Source organism: Haemaphysalis longicornis, unplaced genomic scaffold, assembly GCF_048455015.1.
Source record: "Haemaphysalis longicornis isolate Haplotype H1 unplaced genomic scaffold, Haemaphysalis longicornis Haplotype H1 scaffold_10, whole genome shotgun sequence".
Taxonomy (NCBI): domain Eukaryota; kingdom Metazoa; phylum Arthropoda; class Arachnida; order Ixodida; family Ixodidae; genus Haemaphysalis; species Haemaphysalis longicornis.
The window spans coordinates 150,618,236-150,634,558 of NW_027526204.1; the positions used below are offsets into that span (position 1 = coordinate 150,618,236).

Genomic DNA, 16,323 nt, shown 5'->3' on the forward strand with positions numbered 1-16,323 from the left:
GGACAACTACGGACGCCAAGAACGGTTAAAGAAATGCTCTGCATTTAAAAGAATCAAAACAACTGTAACTTGCAGAGCACGCAGAAAGACCAACAGTGATCCAAATGAGTCACGTTTATTATGTATGAGAATAAAAATTTTGTACAGATCGTAATATTAAACACACAATTTCAATGACCAATCGCACACACATCATGGCGCAAAGCACTCGGAACTTTATGATGTTAATGTTTGGGCTGTACACGTATATATTTATATGCAAGTTTCTCTCACTCGAAACAACTTGTCGAGACAACAAAAACTACAACTACCTTATGAAAACAGGCGTACACTCAAACCCAGAACAATTGCAATGCATATAGAACGAAATCAGCCTGACATTAACATCAAACACTGAGCAAACGCAATCACAGAACTTCAGACTGACATCCTGCCAGCAACATGACGTCTATGCAAGAACGAATCGATTGCAGCTCTTACTATAACTGCATACGGCCACTGCCTCTTACCATACAACATGACAATGAAACTCGCATATACAATGCAGGAAGTGACTAGCAACCAGCTAGCAACTCTGTAGACAAGAAATTCTTTCCCGTCTCACTTTGCCAACCCAAAGTTGTCTGCAAATGGGAACAGTCCGATCCGATTTTGGCTGTCAACTGCCAACGGACAAATGCGCCACGGTGCGACCTTGCGGCCACTTGAAATCCATCAATGGTAGATTACGAACTGCCGTCACTTGATCGCGCGACACGGTAACGTCTTCACGATGCAGTCCTGATGCGACAACACTTCTCGAGTCACGTGAGTGGAGTGGGGGGCCCTTGGCAGACTAAGCTGTCCATGCAGGCCACACTGCCGGGAGCGGCAGCGGTCACCGCTCCGGCGGAATGCGGTCTGCGACCTCCATACGGTCCACCACGCCGGAGAACGTCGCCCTCCTGGCGATGCGCGGCGGAGCGCCTCTAGCCTCCGGCGGCACGCTAATGGCATCCGCGTGGTGAAGGTACGCCTCCCACAGCTCTTGGCCCCAACGAACCAAGGCGCACCACAGGCGACGCACAAATCGGGCAGCAGCCACGGCGCTGGCGACGGCGAACTCCCGTGTCGTGATGAGTGCGGCCCTGGCGGTTTGCTCCATCTTCCAGTGCTGGGGAAACACCTGTTCGGACAGAGAGAGAGAGAGAGAGGGAGAGAACGGAGTTGTGACCATCGACTGCAGTTGCAAGACCAGACAACCACAATTTGCACACGCCCACAAGGTGTAACCCAAACTTTCCTGCGCTTGATTCTATCAGTGCTGCATCAGGTAATGTAGAGGGGGATGAATGAGCAGGAGGAAACTGCCGCAGCCTCATTACGCAAAATCTTCACCAGCCTCTGCAGCACTGCAAGCGCCAAGCCTACTTCGTCAAGAGCAAAGAATGTGGGTGGTTTCACCGACCCTTACACGTACACAGCTACTTTGTTCTCAATGCAAGATGTGGCCCCCCAGTGTAGATTTATGAAACTACTGCAGTGTCCTTGGGGGCGGAGGAAGGGAAATGAACAAGGTGCCAGGGAAGGTGATGTGGAAGAGAGAATGAACCTAAGAACCGTCAGATGCACACCACTGCTTCCCAGCCGGGCAGCACGTTTGCTTGTATTAAAAAAAAAAAAAAAAAAAAAGGCAAACACACTTCAACACAGAAAACAGGTGAACTCGTTTCCCTATGCCCTCTTTGGTATTCTTGACTAGTGGCTTTTCCTTCTGTGTTCATTCAGACGGGCCCTCATTTCCAACTTTGATTCACTGCTGCTTCTGTGGTGAAAGTACTAATTTAAAGCGCAAAAATTCAGACGGGGTATGAACGGGACAAGGACAACTGCTCTTGTCCCGTTCATCCCCTGTCCGAATTTTGCGCTTTAAATTTGTACAATGGATTACCAACTAGCACGAACTCGCATGTTGGTAAGTGTGGTGAAAGGTACGGTGTTGACTGATTGTAGTGTTCAACGCGCCAACGCTTCACAGGCAACGAGTCGCACCGCAGTGAGGCACACCGATTGGCAAGGCATCCGAGATCGTATTAGAAGGCGCGGGATTGGCCCCCACTCTGGACGCGCGTTTCTCTTTTTTTCTTTCTTTCTTACGAAAATTTAAAAATGTTAACTTGAATAACCGCAGTAAAAAAAAAAAAGCCTAACCATTCCCCTATGCCCCCTTTGGCATTGTAGACTGCTGGCCTTTCTTTCTGAGTATAATGAGAGAGAGAGAGAGAGAGAGAGAGAGAGAGAGAGAGAGAGAGAGAGAGAGAGAGATAGGGGGGGGGGGGGGGAGGCAGATCCCACCACACACCTTGCGAAGGCCGCTGTCGACGGCCGCCCCGATACCCTCCATGCAGTCGAACCAGAGGGTGAACACCTTGGCCACAGCCGCCTCCAGGGCGCGGCTGGGACTCCAGCCGCGGCCCGAGCAGTGGGCGGCCCCGGCCAGCAGCACCAGGAGCCACGGCACCCGCAGCCGCCACAGCCCCAGCCCCACCGACATCACCGCCAGAACCTGCGCCTCCGAGCGCCAGATGTGCAGCCGCTCCGACACGGACCTGCGTCGTGGGCAGGGAGAGAAAGCACACTGGGACACGGGTGAAGCAGACTCCATTTCCAAGTCAGCACAGGTGGCGCACTTCCTGCTCTGCACCCACAGCATCCTCTGGGGTTACCTCTGAACCCTGCAGCAATCTTCTCCATCAACCGCTAATACGAGCTGGATGTTCGCCTAATGTGCCTCAGCAGGTAGCATCGCGGCTTCTAGCACTTACGTCTTGAGTTCAAGCCCTAGTAATCCCACCTTTTATTTTTTTTATCTTTAGCATCTCTTCTTGAGCCTACTACCGTGTTTAAATAAAGATCTGCATCACACCAGAACTGCCCTGCATGCACTGGTTTGGGAGCATTGCACGAGCAAACAGTCTTTGCAATTCATTTTATGTCTCGTTGCCATTTCAGGCAACGTGTCAAAGAGGGGATGGTCACCTCACATTGTGGTGACATGCAACAGAACACGATTGACTGAACAGAGACGGTGAGTATTACTAAGCCAATACACGAAAACAAATGAACGCTGCAATGTGCACATATAGAGCCACAAAAGTGCAGCAAGTGGTTATGCAGAATGAACGCCAAAAAACATACGCAGCACATCACGCTAAACTGCTGAAAATCATATGTCCGCGCAGTCCCCTGAAATGGAAAAAAAAAACTAGACCCATTCTGGTGATATTCAAAACAGCTTTTCGGTAGACTATTTTAATAGCCTTCGTGACGTGGAGTTCATCCAACTGCTTGCAAAGCATGCAGTGCAGTGCAGGATAGAGAACAGTCTTACTGGGCTAGCTCTGATAAAAGGTCCAGCATAACATAGGTGGGTCCCTTCACTACATGGTTGTTTAAAGGTAGTCAGAAAGATGCAATGGAAAATGAAGCGTTTACAGTTGCCAAGAGTCGGTTTAGCGTACAAAGAATTATTGAACTGAAGTGTGGAACATCGTCCCACGCACGAGCCCGAATGGGGGGAGCGGAGTGGCACCTTTGCCGAGAGCCACTGGCAATACAAACAGTGTGAGATAACGTTCCCCTCAATCAGCTACATCTTATCGGTGGCTGCACGCGCTGCGCTACAGATAACCGGCGCGCGCGGCGTGAGCGTTTACAGTTCATGCGCCATATACGCGACCATTCTCAGATGCCACTGGATTGGCTGTAACTTAACACTGAGAAGATTTGTTTGATTTAACGCCGGCTCTTTGCTGACGCGTTTTCGATGATGCCAGCGGGTTTCGCGCTGAAACTCGGTTCACCCGACGACGGCGGAAGAGCCGCTATGGAGTTGAAGAAAGCTAGCTAACACTGACCTAACATCGCTAACAAATAGCTAACATCGCTGTTTTTAAACAGGTGCCAAAAGTTTGAAAGCCACGATGAAAAAGTTTGTGCTCGTTGCTGTTCGCGCGTAAACTGCAGCAGCGCCGTTTTTAGACGCCTGCAGGCCACACTTTCGTCAATAACCACTCATATAAAAAACTGAAATAACATTCAGAATAGTCTTTTACAATTACATCGCCTGAATTTCTCGGCATTTGTTTTGTTTCGCAAAACGAGTCCAAGTTGAGTGAGAAAAAATCGCGTCTCACCCGTGAGATCTGATCGCGTGCTTCGTCCACAGGTCGAGCGGGAGGAAAAGGCTATACTGGAACGCCGTTTCTAGCAAGAAGGACAACATTGTAGCAAGGAACAACATCGTTCGGGAAATATCGGTGGTTGCGCCGCTGTCAAGCGCCGCAGTTGTCACCGCTGCCGCGAAACGTTGACCGCACGTAAAACGGCCTAAGCCTTTTTTCGGAGTCACTGCCGGTTTCCGGAAGTTGGCAAGCACAACCGATTATCAACTTCCGGTTTCGTTTGCGAGATCACAAACCGGTGCAGCCATCGCCTGATTCGCCTCCCGCCGCCCTGGATGAGAGAGAAAGAACAGCAAGGCCGCTCGACATCCACCCAAGGCCACGCAGCCAGGCACAACACGAGTCTCTCGAAGGTGGGAAGCTTGGTTTTCTCGAATAGCGAAACTATGCAAAGGTGGGCGTCTATGAGCCGTGTGTCCTTTCGATTGCGCGTGGTCATTTGCCATATGTTGACGAATATCCAGAAAGTTCTGCGCGTGTTTCTTACTTGTTTAGGTTGTGTTATCCGAGCGACACATGACGGACTGCAGCATTATTCGTCTTCGAGGGACGGTCGTCGCGTTCCTTTAGGTTAGAACGCGTCGTTGTGACCCAGCCTACGTTAGTGATGGTCGTTTTTTTTGGAGCGGTAGCTTTGTTTTGAGCGGCCGGCTCAATTGTTTCCACGGGCGTATTTGTATCACATTGCCCTATCCGCGCTGCACCTAAAAAAAACATCGAGGAGGTGGGCCTGCGGTGATTAAGTACCAACAAAAAAAAAACGGAAAAGGGCTGTAAATGCTCGAGCTAGAGGGCGGTCACCCGGGTCACATGTGGAATTAAACTCCACAAAAACGCGGAATTATGGGCCAGTTGGTACATTATCGATTTAATTATCGGTGGCATAAGCTGGCATATTGGCTAAAGTATGTCTGTTATAGCGTGAAAAAGCTGATCTGTAAAGCCTACGAAATAGAATTGTGTCGTCTGGTTTAATTAATTTAGAATATACAAGTACTACTTGTGACTTCTTTCTTTTTTTCTACTCATTTTACTACGATTGCCACCAAGGCTAAAAAGAAGTTTTGTGTTGCAGGTACCGGGATATTAAACGCCACTTGTCAGAAGCCATCTCCTGTTGAGCTCGACGCCAGATATGCTGTCATGACAGCTGACTGGCGCCAGAATACCTCATCCAAAGGAGGGCCACAGTGCTTCATCCAGAGAGTAATTAGCAACCCGCAAAGCCACTGGGCTAAACCCCCAAATTCGAGCCTGCCGCTTAGTTTTGTACATAGCTGCCACGAGCCACAAGTTGTAATCAACAAGGACAACAGCCCATTCATGAACCTGAAGACATGAAGAGCGTAGACATTCTGTCCAGCCTCAAAAACCTCATCGAAAGCAACCCGGGAATCAAGGTGCGAGAACTACCCGCCCTCCTCAAACAGCTACCGGATAAAATGCGGCCAAAGCAAGGCGCCGATGATGATGCCGTCCGGAGTTTCCTGGAAAGACACTTCAAGGTGTTTTCAATAGACGGTAATGATTGTGTGTTCGTACGCCCATCATCACCAGTGGAAACAGAGTTGCCGCCAACCGACAATCTCTCCACCTTGTGCGAGGTGGAGGGTAGGATCTCTAGGGTGTCTAGTGTGTATGGCTTCATCGAAGTGGACCACCCAATCGAGACCAGCATTTACTTCGATATCCAGCATTTCGAAAACAAACGCTGCAAAGATCTGTTGTCCGCCGGCCTTCGCGAAGGGGACCGCGTGGTCGTTGACGCCTGCAAAGTGTTTGGACACAAGGCCCAGTTCAAGGCAACGCAGGTGAATCGGCTGAGGGAAGTTTCGGAACCCGCCAGAAAAGAAGGCCATTTGTACAGCCAGTGCGGCACGATTGACAGAGTGAGGCCTGGGTACGGCTTCATCGCATTCGGACGCGGCAACAGGGACTCCGCATTTTTCCTTGGCAGAGTTGTGGACCGAGCGTTGACCAAGAGCATCCTGAACCTGACGGACGTTTTTACCCTGGGGGACAAGGTTTGTTTCGACGCAGAGCCAGACAAAAAAAGCACGAATAGAGCTAAGTGGAAGGCGACCAAGGTGTGGTGCGACAAGGGTGTCGTTGGCAAACACGATTCCAACGACGTCGAAGGAGACGTCGGAGAGGAGGTTTTCATGTCAGATGATGATGAAGAAGAAGGTGAGGTTGAAGAATTGCCCGACCAGTGCACTCAGCAGGTCGGACACGATTCCGACCAGGAAGACTACCCTGCCGGACGTCCTGATTGGGAGGAGCATGCGGAAGGGTCGTCTTGCGAGCCCTCGATTGCAGTTCAGTCGGGTCGGAAGGACTCGGAACGGCCATCGTAAGTCACGTGGCTAGCCATTTGTTGCAGTATTGTTTGTTAATTGCATTGCTTGAGGAGGAGGATTATTCCACTTCAGAATAAGCCATCAAGTTGATGTGTATGCATAACTACGTCGGGAAGGGCAAAAAATGCACCACACGCTTACCGCCAAAAATACACAGTGGGGTCCCAATTGTTTTTTTCTTTCTTCAAATTTTTATTGGTGTTAGATCCTATTACACATTATAAAACCTGATTTCTGGCATTTATAGTAATTACGGTAGACAGAATGTTTAGCCTCGGTGAATAGTTGCAGAACCAGAAGGGTAGTTAGTTAATGCTTGCCTAACATGGGAATTTTTGAGGCTGTTAGCAGCAGTGCTGTTTTACGGGGTTCAGTCAGAGCATGCCAGTTGTGCTGAAGGCCCCCATTGAATGATTCTTTGCAGTGCTCAGGCCTCTAGCGCTGGACACTTGTCCGAAGTGCCACCAGGCACAAGAAAGGCGTCCAGGCAGACAGACAGTAAGTTTCCCTGGCCTTTAACTCCGCCTTACCTTTTAAACAAACATTTTCTTGTGGCGAACCTTTGAACCCTGGCTCATACCAGTCTAAAAATCCTCTTTGAATATATTCATGAGATTGAAGAACTGTGTATACCCATACCGAAATGCATTCTCCATGAACATTCGATGGATTGAAGAGCGAAGCTCAACGCGAGGACTGAATGCAAGTTTTGCTGCTTCGCGGGTAACCTCAAGCTCACCCAACATGACCATCAGCTTTTGGCAATCCAGGCTGTTTGATGCAGCAGGATGCTTTGGTTAAACCGGATTGCAGTTTGAAAAAATTTTAAAAAGAGTCTTCTGTGACTCACTGAAACGATTCTTCAGATGCTGCTTCTGCACGTGGTTGCTTGTCACTTAAAGGAGCCATGAAGACAAAATACAAGTTGGGTTTATTAGAAAGACCGCTTAGTCCCGATAACAATGATACCAATATCATCGCCATCTTCGAACAAATAACGGAGATATGAAAGAAAACGTGTGAAGCAGTCGCGACCCCCTAGGCAATTTCCCGCAACTTTTCTATGACATCACGGAACCTTGTTTGTGCAATTGGCGGCCGCCTAACTGACCTGTTGCGACGACACAAGACTGGACGTCTTTAAAGGGGCCTCTAGTTCCATTTCACCACATCACTTGAATGCTAACGTGCAGTTAACGCACTGAAAATTATGATTTATTGTTGGCCCGTGTGACGTCATTCTTGCTCATAACACGTCACTGTGGCGCAAAATTTCAAAGTTTTTAAATACTTCTTGCTTTTTTTTTCGTTAAAAAGCATCTTTTGTGGCTCTAATGGAGCTGAGTAAGATACTGAATCCTAGTTCTTTCAAATTAAACGAAGTTGTATTTTCTCTTCATGGCTCCTTTAAGAGTATACCTTATCACATTTTCATTGTTTCACTGAATTTTCCTTGTATTTATGCCCAGCACCGATCTTTCCCGCTTCTATTTTGATACCTATGGAGTTTCCTGCTACTACCGTTGCTAAAACCTTTTCTGTTCTTTTTGGGAGGTAACATTCTGTACTTGACCCTTGCTTATATTAGTTCCCATTTTACCTAATGATTCTGGAAAACGCCGCTGAAAAAAGCCAAACTCTCTGCCTCCTTTCATTCCATCAAAGCGATGGTTGTGGTGCTTGCTAGTGTGAATCTGACATCCTGTTCTGATGCGAACATTGAGGTGGGGTTTCTTGCTCTGCGCTCCTCTCCAAATTTTTCGGAGAAGTTTGGAGACTTGCACACATGCTGGTGTTTCTGTTAGCGCTCACTTTCGTGAAAAACCTCTGATGTCTAATTATATCGCTACACCCAAGTTCAACTTGACGAAAATTGTTTTTGTGCAAAGCTACCCACATGACAGTGCTAGCCTCGGAAGCCCTTTTCAGTGGCAGAATAATCAGTAACCAATATTAAGTTCAGCCACGTGGTGTAGTTTTGATTTCAGTTTGAGTTTTTCTGCTTCTAAAACTACGTTTCCTTTGTGCATAAAAGAAGATGGACATTGAACAGGTTGTAGAAACCCCTACGGAATATAAATCAAGTAATAACTGGACATTGTGAAAAAAGCATCCATCCAGAGTTGAGTAGTACTGCTTCTTAAAGCACAGTCTCTATTTGCATGCACTTTAGAAAATATTTTAGCTGTAACACTTACTATTCCTCCTGGACAGAACCAATGACAAAGGTACGCCAACAAAAGTGTAACAAGTTCGAACCCTACATTTTTGTTATTGTTTATCGCAGGAGCTACCATTGGTGGGGAACGTGATTTGCAGTATTCAGGTGTAAGTTTCTCATTATATCTACCAGTATTGCCTCTGCGTGCAGTTTATTATCAATGCACGCTCTCATCCTATGCATTTCCCTCTACCCAACTGTCCTCATGGACAATTTCGGCAGCAGCAGCAAGGCGGTGTGTCAAATGGCACACGGTGTTCCTGTTGCGCAAAAATGTTGTGGCTGAATCTTGTGACCTAAACTGTATGTTTCTGCTCTAAGAGCTTAGTTTATTAGCAGTCTGTAAGCCATTTCAGGCGCGTCAGGCTTGTTGAGATGCTGAAAGCGTGACCTCGCGTGCCAACTTTTGACCATATACTTCCTGATCGGGTATTAGTACGTTGCAGAAGTAAATTTTAAGGCTCCCCGGTGTGGCAAAAATGCTCAACGCTACACTTGTACGTAAAAAAAAAGGTATTTAAATACAGTTAAACCTCGATGTAACGAACTTCAATGTAACGAAACCCTCGATGTAACGAACCACGGAATTTTTTGTAACTTCAAGTGTATGCACACCATGTATTTTCACCCTCTGTGTAACGAAGTCCCATTTGCCGGAATTTCAATGTAACGAAGTTTCATGGAGAACGAGGCACGATATTTAAGTTGTAGAAGTAGATTTTGGGAGACGCAAGCGCCGAAATGGGGTCCCAATAAAACGCGAACGGCGACACGGGTCGCCCAATGCCGCGGATGCAGCCAGCCACGGAGTCTTTGATTAAGTCCCTTGCCTACAAACTGCGTGGCGTGCATACACGGCTGGCGCACTGTTTCTGTCGGAGCTTAATCGTCTACTGCTTAATCGGCATCAGCGTGAACCGCACGCAGCGTTTTCTCCCTGCAAAAACGCAAAACGCGCTCCGCAAGCCACAGGCGCGCTGACGCCGCCGCGGAGACCACCCGCGCGATGCGGGTAGCTCCTGCGATCGCTTCTAACCTCTCGCTGAAACGCAACTCGAGGGGCATATGAGAGGGGCGTGCGAGAAAAAAAGCGGATAACGTGGGCGAAATTTTCATTGTAAAACGTGACACGCGCCGCTTACGAAAGCGCCCATCAAATATCCTCCGCGGTGGTAAGCCTACTCGCCGCTGGCGTTGCCGCCGCCGCCGCCGCAAGCCGCCGCTTTGCACTTCGTTCAAGTTCGCTCATGCTTGTTGGGTTTCGTCGTCCCAGCAAGCGTTTGTGAATCTTTATGAGCCTTGCACGCGCGTTTTTTTTTTCACACCGGCGTCCGCGATTGCGTGCCGGCGGCGGGAAGTGACTCGCGCTGCGCGCAGCGGTGGGAGGAGCCTGAGCAGTTTCGCCATGGTTTCGCCAATGGGGAGGCGCGCACCCTACGGCGGGAGCTTCGAAGCGCTCGGGGATGCTGGCTGGCTAGACGATAAGGCCGCCGCGAAGGATATTTGATGGGCGCTCTCGTAAGCGGCGTGTATGGCGTTTTACAGTGAAAATTTCGCCCACGTTATCCGCTTTTTTTTCTCGCATACCCCTCTCGTTTGCCCCTCGAGTTGCGTTTCAGCGAGCGGTTAGAATCGGTCGCTGGAGCTACCCGCATCGCGCGGGTGGTCTCCGCGGCTGCGTCAGCGCGCCTGTGGCTTGCGGGGCGCGTTTTTGCGGGAAGAAAACGCTCCATGCGGATCACGCTGATGCCCGCGTAGACGATTAAGCACCGATAGAAACAGAAACAGTGCGCCGGCCGTGTATGCGCGCCACGTTTTCTTTTTAAGGAAACGCTTCACGGGATGAACACTTCATTATAACCGCGAATTTCAATGTAGCGAAATTTCAATGTAACGAAGTAAATTACGAATTTTACCGACTTCGTTACATCGAGGTTTAACTGTATCTCAGTTACCTGTGCCAAGGTTCTTTGTTCAGTCAGAGGCAAAAGGAGTTGCCAGCTTTTGTAAACCCCCCCTCTCATTCCTTCTCATGCTCAAGGTACCCACCCTCGATTCTCCAACTTTCGGATGGAGGCGAAAAGCAAAAACGCCCGTGTGTGCGAGATTTCGGCGCACGTTAAACATCCCCAGGGGGTCAGAATTATTCTGGAGCCCTCCACTACGGCGTGCCTCATGGCCTGCGTTGCGTCGGCGCGTTAAACCCTACCATCAATCAATCAACACTCAATCATACAATCAGTCGATTCTCCAACCCCCTTGCCCCCAAGTGGTTAACCTGATTTCGTGAGCTTCATCTACTTACCAATCAAGGATAGTACACACGCTCACAGTTACTGAGGAATACAGTCTGCAGACGTTCCAAGACTCATAACTGTGGAGGCCTCACGTCGATATGCCACTTGTACGCGTGTTTTATGCGTGTTATAACGTGGTTCCCTTTGCCGCAAAGCACTGGTGATGTGCGGTCAAGCCACTTCTGTGTAAAACAGGTTATGTAAACTCCGCTGCAAAATAAACCCTTTGCACTGCCATTTGGTTTTTAGTTTAGACCACTGCTGGTTTTAAACTAAAAATTTTTCACTCCATCACTTTGTACGTTTGTTTTGCAAAAGGTGTCATTTCGTATCCCCAGAACTGTCATACGCGTAGGGCTTCTTACATAAAGGTTTGAAGGTTGAAATAGAGTACAGTAAAACCTTGTTTTTACGAAGTTGAAGGGGGTGTCGTAATTACTTCGTTATAGCCAATGTCCATTTCTATTGACAATTTGCATGCAAGAGAGGATGTACTCACCACTGAAACTCACCCATGAAAACAAGAAAAACAAGCAAAAGAAAACATCAAAGAATTGTTACTTCACTCACGCCGAACGGCTCATCCACAATCATTCTTCAGCACACGAACTGCCAAATGTTCGTGGAGCAGAAAAAGTCCTTGATAGATTTTTGCCGTGTCTTCAGGCTTGCTGCATCCCAGTAGAGTGCCAGGAGGAATATCGAGGCACCCTGCCGGAATCCCAGCAGTCGCACGTCCTCGTGCATCTTGCCGGGCCCTCCCAACCACTTTAGCGTGCTGGAGTTGGCTGCCAATAGCTGGTGCGAGTTTTGAATTACCACATCTTTGATGTGACGTAAACCGTCGCACGCTACGAGACATTGACCTGACGGGTACTAAAATAGTCCGTAAATGCTCATTGTGGGAAAAAAAGGTTCGTTATACCCATTGCAAAGAAATTTAAGCTTCGTTAAAACAACGTTCTAGGTACATGGGCATCTATGGGCATTTCCAGGAGAATTTCGATTGCTTCGTTATATCGAATAGTTTGTTATATCCCGCTTCATTATACAGTCGAACACGGGTATATCGAATTATTGTCTATATCGAACTCATGAATTATCCCCTTGAAAATTCAGTGTAAAAGTATAGGAATTCGTACATTTATATCGAACGGTATTTTTTCCGACATTGGGTATATCGAACGCCGCGCGAGCTGAAAGGTGCTCTTCGGCGGTCGCTGCACCCCCAATTTCCGCGGTCGCTTAGTGCCTTCGCCGAAACCCCACAGGGACAGAAGCTGGGGCCTCGGAGCGTCACGCTTGCCTTCTCATAAATAACTGCTCGGCCAACCAAACCACCTGAGAGCTCGACAACATCGAGCTCAAGTTTCTGCCTTCAAACACAACAGCCAGGCTGCAGCCGCTCGACCGCTCGACTAAGTCGTTCAAGCTTGGGTACAGGAGGCGGCTCCTCGATAGGCTTTTGATGAACCTCCGCGTGGGTACCGAGCTTAAAGTTGACCAGCTGGGGGCCATACACATGATGAGGGGTGCCTGGAACAGCGGAAAGCAGAGCGTGGCCAACTGCTTCCGGAAGGCAGGCTTCGTGACGGCTGAATTTTTGGAAGCTTGCGAAGACGGCGACGACGATGAAGAGGGCATGGACGATACGTTTCGCGAGCTGTCGTCCTTTTTCCCGGCTGCTGTTCCAGCCGGAGTGTCTGCCGGCAACTTCATGAACGCTGACAGCAATGTTTAGGCTGTTCCAAGCACCGGTGACGAGGATATTGTAGCTGCAGTTGCAGGAACTCAGGCTGATAGCTCGGGTGGCGAAGATCGTCCGGACGAGGATGCAGCTACACGATCGTACCCCACCGGTGAACTGGCGGCTGCATTCAGCTTCATTCGACGTAGTTGCGGCGACATGGAAGGAACTGGGCTGTCGCACCTGGATATCCTCAAGAAGATCGAGACCAGCGTCTTTAATTCCATATACAGGACGAAGAAGCAGGCCAAGATCAGCGATTTCTTTTCACGCAAATAAAGCATCCTGTTGCGTCGTTAGTGCGGAATTAGTTGTAATTCATGAATGCGCCGATCGGCAAGCAGTCGTCCGCCACAGGTGAGGTCTCAGAGCCCATATTTTTTATATCGAATTTTTCATATATCGAACTATTTCGCGATCCCCTTGGAGTTCAATATATCCGTGTTCGACTGTAACGAGGTTTCACTGTAGTCCTTCCACCACTTACCCTGGTCTCGGGAGTTGTGAGGCTGGGGATTCGGGATCAGTTTCACCACGAATCGAAGCGTGTTAATGACTACAGTGTTGCATTAGAAAAGTTTAGTAGCTGCATTGACTCGCTGTGGTAGTCGCATCTGCTGTCGATGAAACACCGCTGTGTGTGTGTTCTGCAGGCTAAAGTTGCCACGGGAGACGAAGCTGCGCCTTCGGCACCGGCCATGGAAGGCGTCGCCGGGGACGAGCCAGAGGTGTCCATTTACGAGGGGGTCAGAGGGACTGTTGTGCGAGCCCTCGAGTGCATCGCCGCAGTCACGGTCAAAGAGGGCAAAGTGTCCCGGGAGATAGAGTTCACCATGGACTGCTTCTACAAGGACGGCGAGGTCGTCCTGGATGACTTGAACGAGCTCCTCAAGAAGGGCGACGAGGTGACCCTGGACTACATGGTCGGGAGGCCGGGCTGCAAGGATGAGGTCGTCCACTGTGACCTTTTGTGGCAGGGAGCAAAGCCACGGGAAGCCCCCAGGCTAAAGCCCAAAGAGTTTCAGCAAAGGCTCATCAGTGCCGGCAGATCTTCTCGCTATGCCGTTGCGTCCTAATGGCTCCGGCTCTTATTGGGCGCAATCTTCAAACTGACATATCGCACCAGTGCCCTTTTGTGGTGCCAGGGGTGATTGATACTATACAAAACGTGCTGCAACAAATGTCGGAAACGGAAGTGAAAGTGTGGAATGGCCTACACTGCTTCGACGCTTTTGTGCTTACTGCAAAACGTGTGTGCCTACTTTAGAGTTTTTTCAACGTGTCTGAATTAGCCGAGGGAGTGAAGTTCTCGGCGTCAATTAATACTTGCGCCTTGCTGGTCTCTCTTGAAGTCTGATATCATGCGTGTAGACGCAAAAGTGCCAGATAAGGCTGACTGCAGGCATAGTTAAGATTTTCGTGATGTGCGAGGCTTGCTGCTTACTGTTCATTTCCACTGGAGGCGTTACATGTGGCCATAGTATCCTGTGTGAAGCCAAACCCTTCCCAACTTCTGGCCCAGCTGTGGTTTTGTGCCCCTTGGACATTGAGCGAATAAATTATGCCGATTTCTGTACACTTTTAAATGCGACAAAAATGGCCAGCACACCATCAGTATGAGTGAGTGTGTGTCATGCCTCGGTGAAGTACTCTTTCTTAGTTTTTAGTTTTTAATTTTTTAAAACAAACATTTTTATTCCGTTGCGGCATTAATAAATTTGCTAAAGCTGTTTTGTGAAAAGCCACAAAAGTTTTCTCAGCCTTTTCTGACCTGAACGGTTTGTAGTTGCATAGAAAACACTGAAATCTTTAAATATTATTCCACTTGCAACATGCTTGGAGACTTCCTTCGAAAGAAGCTTGGATCCCCCGCGTATTTTACATTGGAAGCTAGCCTGTGTGTGTGTTTGTCTTTTTATTCGTTGCCAACCCCGCATTTCCACAAATAGAATTAGCTAGTTTTCAGATAATGCACCCAACATGCCTCCATACTGCTTTCTTCTGCAGAATGCGAACTAACGTTGCTGAACTTTTTGCATACATGCTTAATTTAATGCTGTTGAGCGCTAGATTATGTGGAGGTAAGTACTGTAGCTGACTGTTTTTGCGGACTATGAAAATTCGGGCTTGCTGGATATTTCAGACTTTCCTGAGGAACTGCCAGTCGTCCCATAGAAGTAATGACTAACGGATTTTTTTTACTGCTCTTTTATTCGGGCTATTTTTAATTCCCCTCCAGGTCCGAGAAATCGGTCGGCTACTGTATTGCGATTTCGACGAGGCATCGGCCAATCAACGAGTAGAGGAACATATGTTTCGGATTTCAACAAGGAGTGCAATTGGATGTTGAGCATGTAACTTGAAGGGACATGGGACTGAAAGCTGAGCAACGAGAGGTGTGACGAGTAGCGTGACCAAGAATTCTATGAGGAATGTGATGAGTGTAGCTTGGCGACGAGTTCCATGCATGAAGATTGGGATGGGAAGCTCGATGGCAAATAACTGTGGTGGTCCAGTAGCTGAGCTGTGCTGCTGAACAAAAATGTCTTGGCCGTAGCTGCCATTTTTCTGATGGGGCGAAAAAATAGAAATGCCTGTGTGTAGAGATTTCAGCAGACAGAGATTCCGTTGTGGTCTAAATGCATACTCCTTCACTGTGGCAGGCCTCCTAGCCAAGGGCAGCATCAGCATGCCAAAACCAACGTCAAAAAAAAAAAAAAGAAAGATGAGGAACTCGACCAGCAGTTGTGTGCAGTTTCAATGATTGTGAGAGAGTTGAGTGAGGCCCAGGTTCAATGTGTTCAATGACCTTTTTTGATAAGATGTCGTGTCCAGGAGTTTTTTAAGATGCAAATTTCACTTTGACACTGTGTTCCAGCATAAACCAGCTATTCGCTTCAGTGTAGAATGTGTTCATATGCACATGTTCATGAGGAAACCAAGAAATCCGACCGTCACATTTGAGTGTTCGTAATATTGTGGCTCCAGGAAACGCTGAAGCGGCATCCCCTCTTCATGATCACAGCGGACGACACAGCCTTTTGGCCTGCATACTAATCGTTGCTTAATTGTGCTTTCATTTTTTCTTGATACTTCTTTTTCTTTCTTTGTCATTTAAACTCCAACCCATGTTGCTGGCCCTATTTCCAGGCGCTAACGTTATCCAAAGGTTCGGCAAGGTACGGGGATCTGTCGGTTTGGATGGTAGCGATATCACTACACTGCAGTGTCACTTTGCAAGGCAGTATGTTTATTGAGCTCATAAATGTGCTCAGTAAACATACGTTAGTAGATATCTACTATCTTTGATACCTATCTACTAATCAATGTTAGTAGATACGCTCATACAAGACTTGCTGCATCCATTATAAATTTTTTCAAGTTTGTGGGGTGCACATAAAATATCATAAACCAGAAGAGGGTGGCCTCGTGCATCAGCTAGCACTGCGTCTGCCCGCATTGCTTAAGCTTTATC

At 48.2% G+C, this 16,323-nt stretch overlaps 2 protein-coding genes across 4 annotated transcripts; one reads left to right on the plus strand and one right to left on the minus strand.

The window, feature by feature from the left end:
* Window positions 1-99: 99 nt before the first annotated feature.
* On the minus strand, window positions 100-4,308 carry LOC144159635 (uncharacterized). Of its 2 annotated transcripts, none has more exons than XM_077691234.1 (3): window positions 4,176-4,308; window positions 2,342-2,588; window positions 100-1,165 (listed from the first exon to the last, which is right to left on the minus strand). In XM_077691234.1, exons 1-3 carry the CDS (start codon window positions 4,280-4,282, stop codon window positions 878-880), a joined length of 642 nt encoding a protein of 213 aa, XP_077547360.1. In that variant the 5' UTR covers window positions 4,283-4,308; the 3' UTR covers window positions 100-877. The 2 variants fall into 2 exon arrangements, with proteins under 2 accessions (XP_077547360.1, XP_077547361.1); XM_077691235.1 differs by lacking the exon at window positions 4,176-4,308 and adding an exon at window positions 3,371-3,549.
* A 130-nt stretch (window positions 4,309-4,438) lies between these two features.
* On the plus strand, window positions 4,439-14,598 carry LOC144159634 (uncharacterized). 2 transcript variants are annotated; one of them, XM_077691231.1, is made up of 5 exons: window positions 4,439-4,576; window positions 5,299-6,576; window positions 7,008-7,081; window positions 8,871-8,911; window positions 13,502-14,598. In XM_077691231.1, the coding sequence occupies exons 2-5, from the start codon at window positions 5,561-5,563 to the stop codon at window positions 13,922-13,924; spliced, it is 1,554 nt and encodes a 517-aa protein (XP_077547357.1). In that variant the 5' UTR covers window positions 4,439-4,576; window positions 5,299-5,560; the 3' UTR covers window positions 13,925-14,598. The 2 variants fall into 2 exon arrangements, with proteins under 2 accessions (XP_077547357.1, XP_077547358.1); XM_077691232.1 differs by having other exon boundaries at window positions 4,501-4,617.
* The last annotated feature ends 1,725 nt before the right edge of the window (window positions 14,599-16,323 follow it).

Excerpts from the sequence above, each read along its gene's own strand:
- LOC144159634 (XM_077691231.1), top strand. The coding sequence starts at position 5,561 with ATGAAGAGCGTAGACATTCTGTCCAGCCTCAAAAACCTCATCGAAAGC. Across the intron at positions 6,577-7,007 it reads AAGGACTCGGAACGGCCATC|TGCTCAGGCCTCTAGCGCTG; the intron begins GTAAGTCACGTG and ends GATTCTTTGCAG. Across the intron at positions 7,082-8,870 it reads GGCGTCCAGGCAGACAGACA|GAGCTACCATTGGTGGGGAA; the intron begins GTAAGTTTCCCT and ends TGTTTATCGCAG.
- LOC144159635 (XM_077691234.1), bottom strand. The coding sequence starts at position 4,282 with ATGTTGTTCCTTGCTACAATGTTGTCCTTCTTGCTAGAAACGGCGTTC. Across the intron at positions 2,589-4,175 it reads CACGCGATCAGATCTCACGG|GTCCGTGTCGGAGCGGCTGC; the intron begins GTGAGACGCGAT and ends CCCACGACGCAG. Across the intron at positions 1,166-2,341 it reads TCGACAGCGGCCTTCGCAAG|GTGTTTCCCCAGCACTGGAA; the intron begins GTGTGTGGTGGG and ends CTGTCCGAACAG.